This window comes from Dipteris shenzhenensis, chromosome 7 (assembly GCF_047967505.1).
Source record: "Dipteris shenzhenensis isolate YYH24624 ecotype China chromosome 7, Dip_SZ_1.0, whole genome shotgun sequence".
Lineage (NCBI taxonomy): Eukaryota > Viridiplantae > Streptophyta > Polypodiopsida > Gleicheniales > Dipteridaceae > Dipteris > Dipteris shenzhenensis.
Window position 1 is genome coordinate 46,764,682 of NC_141602.1, and position 22,749 is coordinate 46,787,430.

At 42.2% G+C, this 22,749-nt stretch overlaps 1 protein-coding gene across 1 annotated transcript in view; it reads left to right on the forward strand.

Annotated features, from left to right (window-relative positions):
- Positions 1-19,926, forward strand: part of LOC147900427 (uncharacterized) — a 30,400-nt gene extending 10,474 nt beyond the window's left edge. The window contains exons 6-9 of the mRNA XM_087376645.1: positions 18,676-18,741; positions 18,847-18,889; positions 19,172-19,617; positions 19,703-19,926. Coding sequence (XP_087232771.1) covers positions 18,676-18,741; positions 18,847-18,889; positions 19,172-19,617; positions 19,703-19,747 — 600 coding nt within the window. The 3' untranslated portion in view covers positions 19,748-19,926. The remainder of the gene's footprint in view (positions 1-18,675; positions 18,742-18,846; positions 18,890-19,171; positions 19,618-19,702) is intronic.
- The last annotated feature ends 2,823 nt before the right edge of the window (positions 19,927-22,749 follow it).

A 22,749-nucleotide genomic window follows, 5' to 3' on the forward strand; every position in this document is an offset into this window, starting at 1 on the left:
TTCTGTTTGTTTGTTTCCTTTGGGTATCAGAGCCTTGTTGAGATCCAGATTTTTCAAAGCTTGTTGAAGGATTTGTGGTTTGCATTTGAGCTAAGCATGGCTCCAAAAAAGGCTACACAACAACAGCTAGATGAGTTGAAAGAGCAAATGAGCTCTAATATGTTAAAGATATAAGAGATGTTTGAACAGTTGATGGAAGCAAAGTTACAAGGTGAATCCTCTACAAATAGACTTGATGAATGGTTGGAACAAGAAAAGGAGTTGCAGAAATGGAGAGCACTTGAGTAAACTGTTGAAGTTGAGATGAATATTGCTAGTATGAGTATGAGAATGTGAGTATTGGTTCTCAAAATCCACAAGGCTTTTGGCAAGTTGTTTTGGTTGAGTGTTCTTGACTCAAGGCTAAGCTTTGTGTGAAGTTTGAGGTTGGAATTGGGCACCTTAGCCTATCATAGAACAGCATTTCTATCAAAGTTTGGGGATAATTGGAGCTATCCATGTGAAGTTATGCTCATTTTTCGGCTACAGGCTGCTAGTGAAGAACTGTTTATAACTTTTGTTCTACAAAGAGTTTTGAGGAATGCTTGCGGGGACAGAATAGAGCTCATTGAGGAGATTCTTGGATCAAGCTTTCAGCTTCTAAGATATTTAGATCAGAAAGTTCATCATTTTTCCAACCGCTTCTAAGTGCCATATCCTTTGTGGGAGCCTCCCCCCCCCCTTCTTGCTACTTAGTGGGAGGCAATGTGTTAAGCCAGGCAATCTCCAATTCTCCAGGACCAGATAAACAAGTACAAACACCACTGGTGCCTCTCCAAATCCTGTCATAGAAACCTCGCATCGGAGGCAAAAACCACAACCAAAGAAATGTCAAAAGCCCCGGTGCAGAGGAGAAACAAAAATAAAAAATTATTTAAAAAAATGTTTTTCTGGTCTGACCAGATCTGGCCGACCAGATTGACCTGGTCGGTCAACTCTGACCAGGTCGGTCAACCTGCAGGTTGACCGACTTTTTCTGCCCCTTCCTATTTAAAGGGGGGGGGGGCTAGGTATTTATACATCATCTCTTCTCCAGCTCCAGAGGTTCCTGCACACCCTGAGCCACTTCTGCCTCCTGGCTGCCTCCTCTGCTGCCTCAACTTCTGCCTCCTGGCTGCCTCCTCTGCTGCCCTCTTTTCTGCCCCAGATCTGCCCCTCCTTTCTGCTCAGATCTGTCCTCCTTTCTGCTCCAGATCTGTCCCCTTTTTCAGCTCCAGATCTGCCCACTTTTCTGCTCCAGAACAGCCTTCCTTTCTGCTTCAGTTCTGCTCTTCTTTCTGCATCAGATTACCTCCAACTTTCGCTCCAGATTCCGTTCTTTCTATTCCAAATCTGCAGCAACCCCTTCATCAGTTTGTTGTCTCAGATTTGGTTCAGTTCCAACTTGTGGAGCTAGTGCAGAAGTCCACTACAGTTGTCAGGACTGAAGTTTGTTTCAGAGCTTCTCTTCACTTGTACTAAGTTCCGTTTGTGATATATATATCTTCTTCAGCCATTGATTGTCTTCAGTATTGTTTTATTTGTCTCCAAGTATTTTCTTTATATGGTATCAGAGCCAGGTGTGCCAATCGACACCTGAGCCTTGATCTGGAAAGCTTGGAAGATAAATCATCACCTGAAGATGTCTTCTCCCTCTTCTCCGAAGCGATCTCAGCTTGAATCAACCTCTATTCAACCATCACCTTCGACATATGTCGAGAGAGAGTCTGCTAGGATTGAAGGTGATGAATACCTCTCCAAACTCTTTAAAGAATTTGCTGAATTCCAGAAATGGAAGGAACTTGAAGCAGGTACCCGCACACCTCGTGCCTCTACCTCTCCACGGTTCTCTCCAATACGTCAACAAGGACCTCTATTCAACTCAGAAGAAGCTGAGCAACATCTCAAGTTCGGTGCCAACGAAGAACAAGTATCCCCTGACGAAAGAGGACAGGCCGGCATGAGAACATTGGATTATTCGACAGTGTCTATTCCACAAGAATCAGTGCAAGGTATGATGCCCTATTCCCTTAGTGCAACTCCTTCTGTTATGCAAGGCATAGGAACAAGTAATCACGAGGACACAGATCCATACATGCATGTGAACACTCGCAGACGAGAAGGAAGAAATGCGTCTGACAATGAGTTTGCTTTCGGTTCACATCCCTCCCTCCCTCCCTCCCTTCCCTCTCATCTCTTCCGCTGCCATCTTTCCTCCAGTGGTTTCTCATCCTCCTCCTTCTCCCATGCCACTGGATTCCTATAGTTTATTTCCCTCTATCTCTCCCGCTGCCTCTTTTTCACCTCTCATGTCTTATCCCGCCTCTCATATTCATCCCTCCCCCTCAGGACCTTTTTCAAATTCCTTTATTCCTCCGGTGATGCCACCTCTCCCTTCTTCTCACTCTGCTACTATTCCCAATTCTCTTCTGCCTCCTCCGGTTGCTTCTCCCTATCATTCTATTTCTTCCCCTCACCTTGTCTCTGCAACAGCCAAACATGCTTTCACTGATATGACTCGTTTTAACGGGTCTAATTATACCACATGGTCCAATCTTATGCGCCATGTGCTTGATTCTCAAGACCTATGGGAACTCGTTCAAGGTACCGAATCGCCACCTGATCCTCATGTTTATCCTCCTCAGGTAGTTCGTTCGTGGCGACATCGTAATGCCACTGCCATTGTTGAAATTATGCAAGGTCTTTTACCTGAATTTCACTCTCAATTACAGCATTTTGATCTTGCCTCTGAGCGATGGGCACATCTCACTGACCGCTATGCAGCTCGAGATCGTACTCGTCGTATCAATCTTGACCATGATCTCCAACAATTCCAGATTCTTGCTGACGATGATCTCAAGGTTAAACTAGCCGATTACCGGCGGTTAGTTGCTGAATTTGCCACAACTGGTCCTCCCAAATCCGAGGATGACCAAGTTACTTTCTTTTTAAATAAACTTCCGCCCAAGTATTTCAGTTTTATGCAACAAATCATTTCTCAACCTTCTCTTCCTACTTTTTATGAGTTTGAATGTCAACTTTTGCGTTATGCTCGTCTTTACTCTCAGGTCCACCAAAAACATAGCATTCCTGCTTCAGAGGGGGCTCTTCTCTCCGGGATTCCAAAAGATCAACCTAGCTCCGGAAAGCCCTCTCCTACTCCTAACCCCTCTAGTAGTAAACCCGCCTGGCACTCCCTTCCCAAAAAGAATAGATTTTGTCAGCATTGCCAGAGAGTTGGGCATATTGACGATGAATGTCGCTCCAAAGCCAAAGGCCTTCTTCCTCAGCCTCCCACCATGACTCCTCAACCACCCCGTTGGACTCCTCAGCTCCCTACCACGACTCCTCAACCACCCCGTTGGACTCCACAGCCCCCTACCACGACTCCTCAGCCACCTCGTTGGCGTCCTAGGGGTGGTCCTCCTCCTCCTCCTTCGAACACTGGTCTCTGGAGACCCCAGGGCCATGTCACTAATCACTTCACTCCTTCTCCTCCCTTTATAACTCCTGAAGGTCTGTCTGACTGGTCCACCGGAGATTCTCTAGACTTCACTTCTCAAGCCTTGATCCATATCACCGAGCTTGACTCCTCCTCTTCCTTATCTGGGTCAGCTTTTCATACTCTTTCATGTGACTCTAAATCTTCTTGGATTGTGGATAGTGGAGCCACTCATCATATGACCCCTCATCCTGATCTCTTCATTTCTCGCCAACCGGCAACAGGGGGAGTTCGTTGTGGCAATAACTCTGTTGCTACTATTCATGGTGTTGGTTCAATAACTTTTGATACTGACAAAGGTCCCAAACTTGCTCAATTGGATCAAGTGTTTTATGTGCCCCAATTAGGGGTCAATCTTCTTTCTGTTCATCAACTTTGCCTCCTTGGTCGCACAGTGCTATTTACAAAGATGCATGTTGACATCATAGATGAGTCCTCGGGACTCCTTCTAGCTCGAGGTGATGCTCAACCTAATGGTCTGTACTTTATAAATCAATTTCTTGCGACTCCCTCCCCTTGCGGCTCTGAGTTTCATCGGCTTTACGGTAATGCTACCCTAAAAGATCCAACTGACACAGAACGATTATGGCATTATCGTCTGGGCCATTTGTCCTATGACTCTTTATATGAAATGTCTCGGGATCATCTAGTTGATGGCCTACCTAAATTATCGCGCGCTAAAGATATTTGTCATCCCTGTCAATTAGGTAAACAAAGCCGCACTCCTTTTCCTTCTCATTCCACTTCTCGAGCCAGTGAGATTTTGCGTCTAATTCATCTCGATATTAGTGGCAAATCTCCTGTTCCTTCCCTCAATGGTTCACATTATTTCTTTTTAATTGTGGATGATTACTCTCGCTATCAATGGGTGTTTTTCATGAAAGAGAAATCCGACACTTTTTCTTTTTTTGCTACTTGGGCTCGCTTGGTTATGAACCAAACAGGCAAGTCTATTGGGATTGCTCGTAGTGATAATGGTGGTGAATTCATTTCCCATGAATTCACTCAATTCCTTCAAGAGCATGGTATCCAACGCCATCTTACATCTCCAAATTCGCCTTCCCAAAATGCTCGTGTCGAACGGCGACAACGTTCTGTCATGAACATGGCCCGTTCCATGCTTTTTGCAGCGGAGTTGCCTGAACGTCTCTGGCCCGAAGCCGTCAATACTTCTGTCTATATCCTTAATCGCTGTCCTACTCAACCCATCCTGAACATGACGCCTTTTGAGGCCTTTTATGGCTATCGTCCTTCTATTTCTCATCTTCGAATCTTTGGTTGCCGCGCGTACACTCATACTCCCAATGATACTCGCGGTAAACTCGAACCTCGTGCTGAACTTTTTCTTCTAGTTGGCTACTCGGCAGAAGCCAAAGCTTATCGATTATTTGATCCTCGTACAAACAAAGTTTTGGTTCGCCGAGATGTGGTCTTCGATGAAAGAGCAGTGCTTAAAAATTCCTCTATTCTCTCTACTGATGACGTCTCCACTCCAGTTCCTTCCGACAATTCTCCACCCGAAATTCCTTCCTCTCCTCCCGAAACATCTCTCCCCCCACCCATTGCTTCTCCTCAGACCCACTGCCACGCTGGTATCGTCAAACTATGAAGGATTCCGGGATTATTCCTGTCGAACTTCCTCCTTCTGGTCCGCGCCGCTCTACTCGAATAACTTCTTCTACTGCCACTGCCTCTTTTTTTACCACGGCCTATATCATACATTCTGAACCTGCCACTTGGCAGGAAGCAGTTAAAAATCCAGCGTGGCATCGTGCTATGGAACAGGAGCTTGAAAGTATTGATCGCAATCAGACCTTGATCTTGGTCAATCGACCCACTCACAAAAAGGTCATCGGAACCAAGTGGATCTTCCGAACAAAACTCAAAGCCGATGGCACCCTGGACAAATACAAAGCCCGCTTAGTAGTGCAAGGATTCCGCCAAAAACATGGTATCGATTATGAGGAAACCTTTGCCCCTACTGCTCGGTTAACTTCCTTTCGTCTTCTTCTTGCCTTAGCTGCTCATCACCACTGGACTATCTATCAAATGGATGTCAAGAGTGCCTTTCTCAATGGCTACCTTGATGAAGAAGTCTATGTGACTCCCCCACCAGGTTTTTCTCCTCCTGGCCATGAAAATAAGGTTTTCCGTCTCCGCAAAGCTCTTTATGGTCTCAAACAAGCACCTCGATCATGGTTCCACCGAATAGACACCTTCCTCAAAACTAATGGTTTTCATTCTACTCCCTTTGATCCAAATTTATATATCCATCATTCGTCAGAGGGGGTCTGCTTTATTTTACTCTATGTCGATGATCTTTTGCTTTTAGGCTCCACTCCCACTACTCTTCAGTACATTAAAACTCAACTCAGCATCACTTTTGAAATGACTAATCTTGGTCGGCTCTCCTATTTTTTAGGCATGGAAGTTGTACAACATTCTGGTGGTACTTTTGTTTCTCAACAGAAATATGCTCTTCAACTCCTTGATCAAATCATTCCTCATGAGCCTAAGCTGGCTGCCACTCCCTTAGATCCCACCGTAAAGCTCTCAAAAGACTTGGAGTCTCCTCCCTTTGATGAACATCTCTATCGCCAGGTTGTTGGCAAACTCCTCTGGCTCCTTCACACTCGTCCTGATCTTGCTTACTCAGTCTCTATTCTCAGTCAATATTTTAATGAACCCAAGCTCACTCATTGGCATGCATGTATTCGTATCTTGCGGTTCATTCGTGGTACTTACTCTTATGGTTTACATTTCAGACCAGGACTAACCCTACAGGGATACACTGATTCTGACTGGGCTGGTGACCCGGACAATCGTCGTTCTCATGGCGGCTATATTTTCTCGTTTGGCTCGGCACCTGTTTCTTGGTCTAGCCGTAAACAAGAGACTGTTGCTGGTTCTTCTACTGAGGCTGAATACCGGGCCTTGTATGATTGTACCACAGAGGCCATATATCTCCGACAGTTTTTGGCAGAATTGCACTTTCCTTGTACTGAACCCACGATCCTCTACGTCGACAACAAAAGTGCCATTGCTCTCGCAGGCAATCCCATTTTTTCCAACCGCACCAAACATGTTGGTGTTCACTTTCATTTTACTCGCGAGCAAGTGGAACTAGGTACTATTCGGTTGATCTATGTTCCAGCTGCCGATAATCATGCTGATATTCTTACCAAGCTGGTTAATCGCCCTACTCTTGAGCATCTCTGCCCACGGTTGGGGATTGGTTTACCTCCTCCTCTTTAACAGTTTTTTTTTTTTCTCTTTGTGTACTTAAGGAAGTGAACAAATCCCCTGCGAGGGCACTCCTTCAAGTCTTTCTTTTTTGTACCATCATCTGGGCATTTAGTGAAGATGAAAACCTACTCTGTAGGCATCTCCATCTAAATGAAAACCCCAAAAAAAAAAAAAAAAAAAAAAAAGCTGATGAAGATGATAGATCACTCATGGAACACCTCTTTGCTTCTCCTGTGTGCATTGGACATTGAGAGGGGGTGTTAAGCCAGGCAATCTCCAATTCTCCAGGACCAGATAAACAAGTACAAACACCACTGGTGCCTCTCCAAATCCTGTCATAGAAACCTCGCATCGGAGGCAAAAACCACAACCAAAGAAATGTCAAAAGCCCCGGTGCAGAGGAGAAACAAAAATAAAAAATTATTTAAAAAAATGTTTTTCTGGTTTGACCAGATCTGGCCGACTAGATTGACCTGGTCGGTCAACTCTGACCAGGTCGGTCAACTCTGACCAGGTCGGTCAACCTGCAGGTTGACCGACTTTTTCTGCCCCTTCCTATTTAAAGGGGGGGGGGGCTAGGTATTTATACATCATCTCTTCTCCAGCTCCAGAGGTTCCTGCACACCCTGAGCCACTTCTGCCTCCTGGCTGCCTCCTCTGCTGCCTCAACTTCTGCCTCCTGGCTGCCTCCTCTGCTGCCCTCTTTTCTGCCCCAGATCTGCCCCTCCTTTCTGCTCAGATCTGTCCTCCTTTCTGCTCCAGATCTGTCCCCTTTTTCAGCTCCAGATCTGCCCACTTTTCTGCTCCAGAACAGCCTTCCTTTCTGCTTCAGTTCTGCTCTTCTTTCTGCATCCAGATTACCTCCAACTTCCGCTCCAGATTCCGTTCTTTCTATTCCAAATCTGCAGCAACCCCTTCATCAGTTTGTTGTCTCAGATTTGGTTCAGTTCCAACTTGTGGAGCTAGTGCAGAAGTCCACTACAGTTGTCAGGACTGAAGTTTGTTTCAGAGCTTCTCTTCACTTGTACTAAGTTCCGTTTGTGATATATATATCTTCTTCAGCCATTGATTGTCTTCAGTATTGTTTTATTTGTCTCCAAGTATTTTCTTTATACAATGCACCCATTCACTGTTTTTCCTCATGAAAAATTGAACTTTATAGCAAGCAAGGTGGTTGAATGTGGAAAAAATGGCCCTAGGCTTGTCAAACCGGCAAGTGAAGTGGCTGGCCAGCAGGTGAGCTGGCTAAGCCAGGCTGACTTGCCACATGACAGACCTGCCACCATCACCCAACTGCCTTATGTAGTCAGCTTGCCATTGCTGCATGTCAGCGATCGTATGTTGGCTAGGTCATCATGCTGGGTTTTCACATCAATGATCGGCCTGTTTTGTGGCTGAATAGACAGCATCCATACCTCAGCCTATCTATCTGACTGATAGAGGCTGAAACTGATGCCTTATGCATTTATCCACCTCCTATGTATTGTTCATTGCTTCTCCTAATTTGGGGGCATTTGAGGTGAGCATCTAATCTAAGTGGATGACGAGAGGGTGGAGCATTGATTCTCCAACACCCCTCCTCAATATTCAAACTCTAGATTATTGCTGAGATTTGTATCATGATGTTGTGACCTTTGTGATCTAGAGAGCATGTGTGCTAGACTTAAGATCTTCAAATGATGTACAAGAATCCTCCAAGGTGCACATGTATCATTTGGGGAGTCTCTCCTTTCTAGTTTGGAGGTGTTCGTCGAGGCGGTGTTGGGGCTCATGGAACCTTAGCCATTTCTTGTGGTTCTTCCCCCTTTTCTTCTTGTTTGTGTTTGGTATTTGTGATTGCCAGCATGTCCATCGGGGCTTCAACTTCTCAGGTGTCCTCTCTTGAAACACCTCGTCTTTGTTGACTAATATCTTCTCGGTGGTTGGGTTGTAAAGTCGTAACCTTTTAACTCTATACTTTTCCATTCAAGCTTGATTTGGAATGTCGTGAAACACTTAAAACCAAAAACCCTTCAAATGCTTAACAAAAGGCTTTTTACCTAAACAGGCATGTGGGGAGTTTTTGCCTTTATTATTGAACTCCCTTTGAGTAGATGCATTGCAGTATGGATAGCTCAGGTCAAAAATGTTTGGGAAGTCCCTTGCTATCTAGCATTGAGCTCGTCATGTCAAATATGGATCCATTCTCCCACTTTGCCATTCTGTGATAGAGTGAGAACCATCGTAAGTTGATGCTTGATCCCTCTTGAGGTGAGAACAGATTGAACTCTGTTGAAAGGAATTCACCTCCCTATTTGTCTTTTAGCTTATTCCTAGTTGCATTTCTCATTGTGGCGAGCCACCTTGTTCACCCTTTTTTGCAAAAAGTACACTCAGGTCTTCCTATTGAAGTGTCCAATGACGGCCAGAAAATACGTTGTCCCCAAGTGATTTGTGGACATCTACCAATCCTTTCTTCCACATGTCACACATGTTTATGTGTAAATTCACATATCTTTATGCCAGAACTTGCTACAGCCTATGTTGGCTTGAATTTTTAATTTAGTAATCTTGTAGAGATCTCATTTTAACACTCCTCTAGCAACCTGCATTTTGACACTCCTCTTTACCAAGGATACTCACTTCGAACCCCTATTTTGATGTTCCTTTATTCCTTGGCAATACTAAAATGTTGTTCAAGATGCAAAATTGAGAGCCTTGAAACCTCTCAACATGATGTCGTCAAGTGTTGCTCAAGTGCATGTGAAAACAAATGAAACTCATTGTAACAGAGGGTTACTTTTTGCTTAGGCTAAAAGTTAGTAGAAAGGCCTTTATTGGCTTGTAAGTGTTTTCTTCTTTTTTAGGGGATACCATAAGTTGCCACGTGGCATCCTAGGAGGTAATCCCATAAGCAATACTGCTTTGTACTACCCTGGGCCATACCTATATAAGGGCTCTAGTTGTACTTGGCAAGACAATTCATGACTTGTACTTCATTACTGAAATAGAACTTACAGCAAGAGTTCAATACTCAGCTGAATTTTAAAAAGGATTGATTTCCTCTTGTCCTTGTGCAGCCCCTCACAAGTCTCTGGTGCAGGTCCAGCCCATGACCTTCTACCCCTACCTTTTTCCTAAAACATAAGGTACTACTCTATTCTAACCTTCCTGCATATTCTACGAAATTTGGGTGTGTTTACTGTCAGTTAGGAGCAGTCCTGTTGCATTGGTATCAGAGCACTTTTCGTGGGAATTGGTGGGAAATTCTTTGTCCAATCACTTTGAAATTTGGAGCATCTACTCTTGAGCCTAGAGCCTACCTCTCTGCAAAAATTCAGCGCCAGAAGTGCTCTCTGTTGTGAGCTGCCACATGGCAGGCTCTGAGAAACCCTGATTTTCGAAATGCTCAGAATTTGGGGCTTCTTACATTAGTGGAAAGCCCTTGCTTCCTTGATCATTTCTATGCGTGAGATTCCTAAAAGGAAGGAGGATTGAGTCAACATTGACGTTTTTTTCTCTCTGGCGCAAGAAAGTGAAGGAAGCGACGATCTGCTGTTTTCCTGCACATTCTTGGCTTGTTCTGTTCGCCCTAACCTCATAAGGCTGCTCCCTAAGTCTTGTGGTGATCTGAGACTATTTGGAGGAGCTATGAGCAAATTCGACTGGCTGGAACAGAAGAAATGCGGCGAAAATTCAGATTTATAACTCCATTTTGGTCAGCCTTAGTGCATATGGTCGCCCAGCTCCATGGATGCAGCTGATAAAGTTTGATAGTGATCTGATTTTTTGTTACTGAGAAACTCGAAATTCAGTTGCAACAGTTAGCACAGGATAGTTATTTGTCAAATGTTCTAGCAATTTCTTGCAATCCAGGTGCAATGTTATGATTTTCTACTTCTTATTGGCTCTATGGTTCATTCTTAGCATAAGGATCGCCTCATCAAGTGGGAAATTTCAAGTTTTTTCTCAAAAATTTGACCTGCGAAATTAGGGCAAAACTAGCATTTGGGGCTTTTGGTACTGGTTTTTGATCAGGGCTTAAGACGGTGCATTTACTCTTGATTCGAGTCATTAAATATGCCTGTAAAGAGGTCTACAGGTCAAGCTAGTAAGCAGACAATGGGTATCCTTGATTCCATCTCAGAGAAGAAAGCAATTGATGATTTGACTGTAGTTTCTGAACCCAATGATCCTCATGTTGGCAATGTTCAAGGGGATTTGGCAGCAACTCCTCAAGTACAAACATCCCTTAACCAAGAGCAGATCATAAAGAATTGTATGGACCCAATGCTACAGATATTCAAGGAGCTAACTAATGTGATTAAGACCAATAATCAGAGGATTGACCAAAGGTTGTAGAACATGTCTGCCACTTTTAATAAAAGGTTGGACCAGTTCAAGAGAAGCCAAATTTATGATGGGAAGAGACCTGTGGATCCCCAAATTGATGGAGACTCAGGTTCAGATGATGATGATGATCATCCTATACATGTTACTGAACCGGTTGGTTTTATGGCTTCTGCCCGAAGGACCTATCACTCTAGTGGAGTTACAGCTCATATGAATAAGGATTCAGCACATGGTAAGACTCCTAATAGTAACAGTTCAGCAGCTGAAGAGTTGTGTCAAAAATTCCATGAATATAAGGTGCTACCAACAGACCTTAGGGCAGCAATGACATTCCAGCAATATATACAAACAGTTAAATCTATTGAACCAAAAGGACCTGTTCATCAAGACAAAGATATGAAAGACAAGATTATACTTCCAAAGTTCAAAGGTGATTCTACCTATCTTGAGGAATTGGAGGAATGGCTCAGCAAGATAGTTGACTACTTTCTTCTATATCCAAAGGGTGATCAAGGAAAAATCATATTTGCTGTTCTTCATCTGGAAGATTATGCCTACTCTTGGTGGAGGCATCTATAGCAAGAAGGGTTAACTTTTAATGCTTGGGATGAATTCAAGGCTGAAATGCTTAAAACTTTTATATCTCCTTTTACTAGGGATCAATATATTTGTAAGTGGTATGATCTTACTCAGCAAGGATCAGTGAAAAATTATATCAAACAGTTTTGGAAATTAGCTCTGTTTGTTCATGGTATTGATGAAAGTGTTAGAATGCTCAAGTTCATCCATGGTCTGCACCCTAGTATTGCTTCAGATGTTGCAGCTCAAAAGCCCAATTCTATTAAAGAGGCCATGCAGTTGGCAGAGCTTTATGAACCCAAATACAATGGGAAGGAGAAGACTTTGGGTATTGGTCACTTTGGAACTAAGCCTATGGTCAAAGGGGTTTCCAATGATGAAAGCAAACTTCCTGCACCTGCTACAACTTCTTCTATTTCTAGGTTCTCCACAGTGTATGGCAGTGGCATGGGACAACCTAAGGCTTACAAGGCTATAGATGTAAAGTCATCATTTAAACCCACTCCAAAGGATGATCTGAGTGATAAAAGAAACAAGTTGGCTAAGCAGTTATCTCAAGCAATTGTTGATGACAGGAAGAAGAAGAATTTGTGCTACCTTTGTGGTGAGAAGTGGACCCCTGAACATAGGAATGTGTGCAAAGCAAAAACAGAAGCAAAGTTGAGCTTGATTCTAGAGATTGATGAGGATTTATCTCCTAATACATCTGCAGCAGAATCTGAATTTCAGAAGGCCTTGATGATGATGAGGATCATAGTTCCAAAAAGGGGACCACCTTTCCCTTTGACACCATGCTTAGGGATGATAGTTTACCAAGGTGCTCAAATAGATCTAGACAATGGAACATTGAAGTTGTTGAAGATTATGAGGATGAGATCAGAAATTCTGATGAAAATGATGCTGCTGATGATGATGAAGTGTATTGGGATACACAATCAGTTGTGTACAGCATATCTCCTGATGTTTTTATGGGCTGCAAGGGCTCTCAAACCCTTAGGTTAAAAGGAACAATCAATAACAGACCAATCCACATTTTGGTTGACAGTGGGAGCACTCATAACTTCATTAATGCAAAGTCACTTCAAACAGTGAGGTTATGCCCATCCACTTTGGATCATGGGATCAAAGTTGAGGTGGCTAATGGTCAGCGTTCCTACAGTAAGCAATATTGTCAAGCTGCTCAAGTGCAACTTTCTCAAGACTATACTTTTCATGGAGATCTATTTGTCTTGGAAATGGGACCTATTGACATTGTCCTTGGTTGTGAATGGTTAAGAACCTTGGGAGAATTCTCTATGGACCTTAACAGGCTGTATATGAAGTTTGTGCATGAAGGTAAGCACATCACTTTGATGGGTCACCCATCTCCTAAATTGTCCTTAATTTCTGCAAGAAGAATGGCTAGAGACCTTAAAAGTGTTTGTGGAGTCTATGCTATTCAGTTGACCAAGTCTCAAGAAGGTAATGGGTTGCTAGTGGAGGATAAAGACATGCAGTCCCTATTACACACAGTCAGTCACCCTTTGCCTCTCTTGTGTTATTGGTCAAGAAGGATGGCTCATTTAGAATGTGTATTGATTACATGGATTTGAACAAAATGACAGTTAAGAATAGGTTTCCTATCCTTAGAATTGATGATCTACTGGATGAGCTTAGAGGGGCAAAGTACTTCACAAAGATTGACTTAAGGTCAGGCTATCATCAAATAAGGATGAAGGAGGGAGATGAACATAAAACTGCCTTCAGGACAGAACGTGGGCTTTATCAATTCAAAGTGATGGCATTTAGTCTAACCAATGCACCTGCAACTTTCCAGGCCCTAATGAACAAGGTATTGCAGCCTTTCCTCTATAAATTTGTGTTGGTATTCTTTGATGATATATTGATCTACAGCAAAACGAAAGAAGAGCATTTATTGCATGTCCAGCAAGTATTGGAAGTATTGAGGACACACCAGTTGTATGCCAAATCAAGTAAATGCACTTTTATGGCTAAAGAAGTGGAATATTTGGGCCATATTGTCAGCAGTACTGGCATTAAGGTGGATCCCAGCAAGGTGAAGTGTGTAAAGGATTGGCCTATACCTCAGAATATCACCCAGCTGAGAGGGTTCCTTGGTCTAGCATCATTTTATAGAAGGTTTATAAGGCATTTTGCCAAATTGGCAGCTCCTCTCACTGATCTTCTAAAAAAGAATGCATTCCAATGGTCTGACAGTGCCAATAAGAGCTTTGAAGCATTAAAGGAGGCATTAACTTCAGCGCCTATCTTGGTATGTCCTGATTTCTCTCAACCTTTTATAATTGAGGCTGATGCTAGTGGAAGGGGCATTGGAGCTGTCCTAAAAGTCGGAAATTGGATGACAAGGAGTCAAGTTTCCACATTTATGACCAAGAGATGTTGGCAATACTTCATGCAATCAAGAAGTGGCACTACTACATTTATGGCAGCCATTTCAAGGTCAAGACTGATCATAAGACTCTCATATATTTTCTATCTCAGTCTTCTCTATCACCCAAGCAAAGGAGATGGCTATCCATTGTGCAAAACTATGACTTTGACATAGATTACAAGATGGGCAAATAAAATATTGTGGCAGATTCTCTTTCCAGGACATGGGCTTGTACTTTATCATCTATTATTGAGGTTTATAAAGATTGGATCCATGGCATTCAAGAAGAGTATCTCAATGATCCTCAAGCAGCTGCTATGTTCCAAGACTTGCAAGATCCTGACTGTCAGCAATATCTCAATTTCAAGCTGCACAATGGGCTCTTGTGGTATAATGATAGAATATTTCTTACTGAAAATTCCTCCTATAAGCTGCTAATCTTACAGGAATTTCACTCATCTCCTATGGCTGGGCATATAGGCCTCAACAAGACGTATGATAAGGTAAAACAGAGTTTTTACTGGAAGGGACTTTGAAAGGATGTTCTTGCTTATGTTCAAAGCTGTAAGCCCTATCAACAAAACAGGGAGTTGAATTTGAGGCCAGCTGGTCTACTACAACCTCTACCTATACCTCAAGGTAAATGGACACATATCAGCATGGACTTCATTACAGGCCTACCAGTGACCTCTAAGGGTTGGAACAATATCTTTGTGGTTGTTGATAGACTTACCAAAGCTGCCCACTTCATTCCTACTAAGACCCAATTTACAGCTTCCAAGGTGGCTAAGCAATTCATGGAGAATGTGTTTAAATTACATGGACTCCCTCAGGAAATTGTGAGTGATCGTGATGCTAAGTTCATGGGGCATTTTTGGCAAGAGCTTTTCAGTTCTATGGGAACACTTCTTACCCCAAGTACAGCAGATCACCCTCAAACTGATGGGCAAACAGAGAGGGTTAACCGCTGGTTGGAAGAGTATCTAAGGCATTTTTGCTTTGATACCCAAGCATCGTTGAATCAATGGTTGCATCTAGCTGAATTTTGTTATAATACCACCAAGCATACTTCAATTGGTATGAGCCCTTTTGAAGCCATGTTTGGCTGTAAAGCTCATGTCCCATCAACCATTATTGATCAAGCATTGACAAGCCAGCAAGCCAAGGATGATTTGGCTCACATGACTGCTCTATTACAGCAATGTAAAGATAGTATGGTAAGGGCCCAAGCAAGGATGAAGGATTATGCTGATGAGCATAGGAGAGAGCTTCATTTTGAAGAAGGGGATTATGTATTTATCAGATTACATGAGTCTAGGCATGCTTCCTTGAAAGGTAATACCAATGTTAAACTTGCTCATAGGTATTATGGACCTTACAAGGTTTTGAGGAAAGTTTGGGAAGTGGCTTATGAGTTGGAGCTTCCACCGTCCTCTAGAATACACAAAGTATTCCATGTATCGCTGCTCAAGAAGTATTTGGGACCTAAGGAGCAAGTTATGGAAGAGCTGCCTTCCATGGATGAAGAGGGCCAAATTGAGTATATACCTGAGAAGATCCTTGGATTTAGAGATCATGTGTTGAGGAACAAGTCCTACATGGAATATCTTATCAAATGGAGAGGTCTACCTGATGAGGAGTCTTCTTGGCAGCCATCTACAATTGTGGAGCAGTACCCTCAATTGCTTAGCTGAATTCTATGGCCAAAATTGAGTCTTTATGAGCAGATTTGATTTTCTCTTGCTATATAGCATATATGGACATGCTGCAGCCAGCATTCACTATCCTTTCTCAGATCAGCATGTCTCTCACTGGATTATATGATCAGATCTGTTATATTGGACAGCATAGCTCTTCCACCCAGTTGCTTGATTTCTTGGGAATATAATATGATCCATTTACAGATCAGCATGCCTAAGGGAGGTATTTGACTGAGAAACTTCATTGTCAGTTGATATGACCAGAATTGAGCTGTTCAGGTTTACAAGGAGCATTGTATGTCCAGGTTACAGCCTTTTCAAATTTGAGGACAAATTTCTATTTGAGGAGGGAGGATTGTAACAGAGGGTTACTTTTTACTTAGGCTAAAAGTTAGTAGAAAGGCCTTTATTGGCTTGTAAGTGTTTTCTTCTTTTTTAGGGGATACCATAAGTTGCCACGTGGCATCCTAGGAGCTAATCCCATAAGCAATACTGCTTTGTACTACCCTGGGCCATACCTATATAAGGGCTCTAGTTGTACTTGGCAAGACAATTCATGACTTGTACGTCATTACTGAAATAGAACTTACAGCAAGAGTTCAATACTCAGCTGAATTCTAAAAAGGATTGATTTCCTCCTGTCCTTGTGCAGCCCCTCACAAGTCTCTGTTGCAGGTCCAGCCCATGACCTTCTACCCCTACCTTTTTCCTAAAACATAAGGTACTACTCTATTCTAACCTTCCTGCATATTCTACCAAATTTGGGTGTGTTTACTATCAGTTAGGAGCAGTCCTGCTGCACTCATGCCTTGCATTCTTGGTTCAAAATAGCCTTAGGATGTCCCCATTGCAAATCTTGTGATAATGCTCTTGAAATTTATCTGTGGGAACACCTATGCACCATTCATAGTTAATCTTTGGCATGAGCAAACACGACTGATGGTCATTGTGTTCAAAGGATCTCTAGCTTTGTTGTGCCATCATTTAGAAAGATTGGAGTGTAGAGATATATTGGCATACTTTTGATGCAGCTAAAGACCTTGACCTCTGGGACATAAGCTGTACTTACGATGTCATTCCAACAAATCGAATGACAAATCACGACAAATCATGACATCTAGGGCATAGTCAAATAAGCTATACCTAGGAAATGGCTGCCTCATAGTTCCGAGGTTGTGCAGTGGCTAGAAGAGCACGGGCCTCTCAATTCAAGTTTTCAGAGGGTTGAAAATTTTCTCCATACATGGCAATAAATGTAGATTGGCTGATGCATGTTACTTGTAAGAAGTGGTTTCCTTTCAAAGTACAATGTAGTCTTGAGCCATATGTGGTTTTTTGACTGTCGGAATCAAATAAAATTGCAACACAGTTGCCAATCCCAGAAATTGCTTCTATCCTGCTCATCCTTGATCTCTTTAAGACCACGAGCATCGGAGCTTATGTTGCTATGGATGGAAATATTTGAGGGACGGATCAATCCCTTAATTATTTAAGATTAAAATGTTGGAGCAACTCATGTTTTTGAAGTTGTGGGCAATCTTTTGCTACATGGCTGAGCTGATGTCAGTAGTAATAAAAGTTTGCCTTGTTGTACTTTTATGTCTAAATGTAGAGAGACCAAGCTAGCCTTCTTACTTTTCTTTTGATTCTTCTTTTCGTTAGGGTTGCTAGTTACTACCTCCCCTATCTTCTTGCTTGGAGACGAAGAACTCTATCCTTGGTTTCACTAAGGTTTCAAATGCACCGAAGCCTTCACAATGAGAAATCCTCTTCTATTTGTATGGAAGGCTTTCACCCTCCATTCTTCGTTTACGTAAGAACACATGTACAAACAGCTTCCCCAAAGCAAAGGAGAATACATACCTTGGAAACTCAGCTTGAAAGTTGAATGTTGCTTGCTGTTGCAGGCTGCAGCACAGGTACCTCCCGGAAGTACAATGTAATGGAGTGCATCGGTGTAGTTCTGAACTCATGCTCCCTTTGGTGACCTCAAACTCATCAAGCTTCACCTCGGAATGTCCACCTTTATCCTTTGTGGTACTTGCCTTGTCCTCAGATCCACTGACTGAGCAACATCTGCCATCTTATGTTGTAATGCTTTGAGTGTGAGTGCCCACTTTCTTGTTGAGGGAGGTTTTAAAGAGTAGGTTGATCTGCAAGGGTTCTTGGATTGATGATGTCGTGTCCTGTGAATTATGTATAAGGCTGTCTGAGTTAAGCAATTAGGAAACTGGGTGATTAGCAAAGTAGGCTTAGGAGTTTTTGGTACAAGTGGCAGCTTGTCATGTGGTTAGGGCATATATGCTATGCGACTGTCACGGCTCACACTGGATGCTCACCTCCAATGTACCTCATCTGAACATGTACTGTGCACGTTGTTTGCATTTTAGTGAAAAAACTTTTCTGTACAAATGTGGACCCTAGGCATGAAAAAATTAAGGGCATTGGAACGAAGTGTCATGCTTGTGCGCCAGCTCTAAGTTTTCAACTTCCAAGGTTGAAGTGTTATTTTGGGGAATATTGATGAATTAGGGGATTTCTCCTCTTAAGATCAATCTTAAGGTGGAAGTGAGTAATTATAAGGCTATTTTTGTGGCATGACGTTGAACCACTTTCTAGCACTGGTGTGGAAACAGATTTTGCCTTATCACATTCAGAAAGCTTAGGTGGCTGAGAATCGGTACATTTATCCTGTTTTCAAATCTTCTATGCTGGTTATTTTACTCATTGAATAAATTTTGAGACAGCTTGCTTATTTGACACACTACTTGTAGAGCAGGTAGCTTAAGATTTTCGTAAGTAAGGTTGTGATGAATTCAGTTAGATGCTCATTGGAATGTAAAGTCACTTATCCCAGTTGAGCTCTGACAACTTTTGAACTATGCTGTGATTTATATCACTGTCAGGTGGCTGTCTTCAGTCCTACACCATTTGCACACTATTTGAACATCACAATTAACAATGTGGAGCAGGTAGCTTTCGATTGTCCATGTGAAGCTTCAATAAATGGTTTTACTGCTTGTTATAATTTGAACTCAATACAATGGATGCTCTGATGAATTTGTAAAATATTCAAGGTATTTGGAAAAGGAATACAGTTTCCTAAAGAACAACCTTCAGGTGCAGCCACTTCAACATCCAAAGTTGGTTTCTCACGTGTTGTCTTCTCATAGTGCCTTAGAGATTGAGCTATATTTGTCAATTGGGGTGTTTCTTGGACATTTTGAACACTAGTGAAACCATTGTGGTCACACTCAAGGTGCATTTCCATTAGTTGATTACGCTTTACTCCAAAACACGTGATCGATTTGAAGCAAATGCATTGACAGATGTTTATCAATTTGTAATTCCTCATTTCTGGTTAACAACTGACAATTCAAAGATATACTTAAAATGTGACAGAAGGACGTCACAGGGATAGTCTGGATGGTGATTCGTTCCAGTTTGAGCAAAGGATGGAAGCATTGGGTGCACAAAGAATGCCTGCAAATCAAACAAACTCAAGACCCAGCCAAATTATAAAGAATTTCGGGGCAGATGATGACATAGAAATTTTGGATGTGCGAAACGGTCATGCTTGTACTGCAGAGGATGCTCAGCAAATAAATGGTGGACATGACAGAGAGGTTCTGCATGTCCTATCAAATGATAGTCATACAGATGGAGAGGTTTTGCACTACATGCATTCATCTAATACTGGGCAGGGTAATCTGTGCTCTGAAGCGAACCTTCTATATGTAGACCCGGATGCCAGAAATTGGAGGACCAATATTTGTTCAGCCCCGATGTTCCCAAATGATGGCTATGATCAGCTACTTGATGATACCGACTTATTTCAGTGTTTACAAGTAAGGTCTTCTGTATTGTGAATGCCAATAATTAACACATTAAAGTGCCTTTGGAAGGCTGAAACTGACTCATTGGGCCTCGTAGGGTGGGTGGCAGGTGGTAGAAATACTGTGCCATGACCTGTTGTAGTGGCAGATATTACTTGTGAAAGGCTGTAAATGACACCTGGGCCTACCAAGGTAGCTGGCAGGTGGTAGAAATGCTGTGCGACTACCTCTTGTAGTAGCGGAGTCAAATTAAACTCATTAAATGGATTTGTATATTGTAAGTAGATTTTCAAATGGTTTTTGCCACTTTAGCGGCGGCAGAGAGCGAGATTGCTTAAGAAGACAACAAGGTGAATGATATTTAATCATTCATAAGGCTTGCCTAAGATTAAAAAAAGCAAACAAAAAGGAATCCACTAGAAATGGTGCAGGAGATAAAGGGGAAAGAGAGAGAGAGAGAGAAGGAGAGGGGAGGGAGGGGGGGAGGGAGAAAAGACGGAGATGGTGTGTAGGAAGACTTCAGAAGATAAAGAAGGGGAGAGAGAGAGAGAGAGAGAAAGTCAACCACTTTAAAGTTTGCATTCAAGTCCAATGAAGAAGAGAAGCCACATATCAACATATTGTCGAATAGGCTAAAAAATAGCTTGAATATGGTGAAATGAATAGTTGCACCTAATACGAAGTAAATCTGATCTGCTTAATAGTGCAAAATAGATGTGATTTTCTCGATGCTTGGTACTTCACTTGTAGGTGAGCTTGTGATTTAGATTATCCAATCATCTTGAGATTTGGAGCATCACTTTAAGAATTCACAATAGTTTCAATATTTTGCCTGCGTCAATTCTCACCAAAATGTAGTTTTAGGCCGTAACTTTCACAACATTTTCTTAGGGCTTTGATGTAGAACTTGCGATCATATTGATGTAGAAGTTTGGTAGATCTAAAAAATTTAAAATTTGACTCCCTAATAGTTGTCAACATGTGGCATCAAAGATTGGAACAACTTTGATTGACCAAATTTTGTATAGAGGTGTGTCATAGGCTCAGAATTACTTGCTCCAAATCTTAATTGAAAAGGATAAGAGATTTTCACAATTTCCCATGAGTAGATGCTTTGATACTAATGCAACAAGACAATCTATTTCTTGCTAGTTGTAGCTAAAGTGACCATTAACTAAACTATTCCTTGACCAATTCCCAAGTAATGAATAGTAATTGACCCAAAAGTGGATTCGAAAATGCACAATTAGCAAAGGGGAGCTTGTCTAGGATAGCGTTTTAGGAAAAACAACGAGAAATAAAGTTAAAGGTTGGAGGTGAGTGCAGGTCATGGGAAGGGGACTTTACAATAGGGATTGTGAGGGGTTGCACAAGGATAGGAAGTATTGAATTCCTTCTTCGAATTCATCTTGATCAAGTACTTAGTTGTGAGTCACATTAATGACATATGAATGATCAAAGGTATGTAGTACAAGTATATTACAATAGTCTATTTATAGTTCCAGGGGTTGCTATAATTTGCCAGATTGATTATGGCATAAATCCACAAGTGCTACATGGAAACTTCTTAGCAGCCTACTAAAAGACTACTAACGAGCTAGCTAGATAGCTAACTAACTAGCTCGTTTGATATAGGTCTTATAGAAACTCTTTTGTGAACACCTCACAAAATTCAGCCTAAGCCTTGGGAGCAAAATTCTTTGCCTTCATCTCTTATCCCATGATGTGAAAGCCTTCCCTTGTAAATACATTTTAACAAGGGTTGGATGAATATTTTCAAGATAGTCAATGATGGTGAAGTGAGCTCCCCTCGTGTTTAACCAGGTACGCACATATTTTGGAGTCCTCTCTTATTGCTCAGCTGAGTGTATCTCAAGAGAAAAGGAGGGCATACCATAGTGTTTCTTATGGGCTTCTTGAGTTTGTTGCAAAACTAATATCCACTATTGTGTAGTTTGCACTTGGGTGAACTAACTTTGAAGAAAATTCACATCAATTTGAACCACTGGCATCTTTGGTGGAGCAAAGGTCCAACATCTTGATTGGGAGTTCCATTCCAAGATTTGGCTCCATGATAGAGAAAGAGGAGATGTAAGAAAGTGGGCTTGAAAAGAAACTTCTCTCTCTTGAAAAGAGAACCATAATTGCTTGAGGTTGGTGAGAAGAAAGCAAGGTAGAGCGATAGCAAATTAGTTAAGATCAAAGTAGAAGTGGACTCATTGGTGTGGGAAGGAGGCTAAAGTAGAGATTGGATGAGATGTATAAAGTGTGAAAAGTATATGAACCTAGAACATACCCAAACCCCTCCTAGGAACACCTGCATGTAGCCCAACACCATTGGCTTCCATTGCAAGAAGCAAACAGGCCATGAACAGCCCTAATATGACACAAAACACCCCCTAGCACATGTGCAAGGTCTTGGCTCAGCCTCCAGATAGCCAAACCTACTCCAGGATGGTTGGATCCACCACAAGGATCTGCTATCAATCACAAGGGCTTGGCTATCCATATGCAAAAGTATGCCCCTAACCTTATCCTACCCTATCCTGACAAGGGTGGGCACACCACAACAAAGTCTCACTCTCTTATCTAACCATGGTACATCAGGATAAGGTTTGATGGACCTACTTTGCGGTGCCCTTACTATTTTATGTAACTATTTAAATACTCCCTACTTGGTCTCTAACCACCTCTGCCACGACTACTATATCTGCCTCTATGCTCTACCTTTACTCCCTCTCTTCCTAAGCTCTGCCTCTAATCAATCCCCCTCTAAGCTCAACCAATGACTTAGCCTACTTCTACGTGATGGCATCGACTCAGGTGCCTGACCTTTTCTCTCTCTCTTTTCGATCGCCCTCGATATCCCCATGCTCTTTCTCCTACACAGTAATGACTCATTGTTTGAAGTTGGCAAGCATTTCCGCTTTATATCGATTATGGGTAGACGTTTTCTTTAAATGTAGTTCCGCGTGATTGTCTTTGGGTTCTCGGCTATGGTGACTTTGATTACTAGTGTTGCATTTTGCTTCAATTGTGTGCACGTAGCATTACAGTAGTGCATGTCTCACTTACATACTTGCTTGAAGACTTACCTACCTATAGTTGATCGTTGCTTGTTGCTACGTAGTTATGATTGGCGTG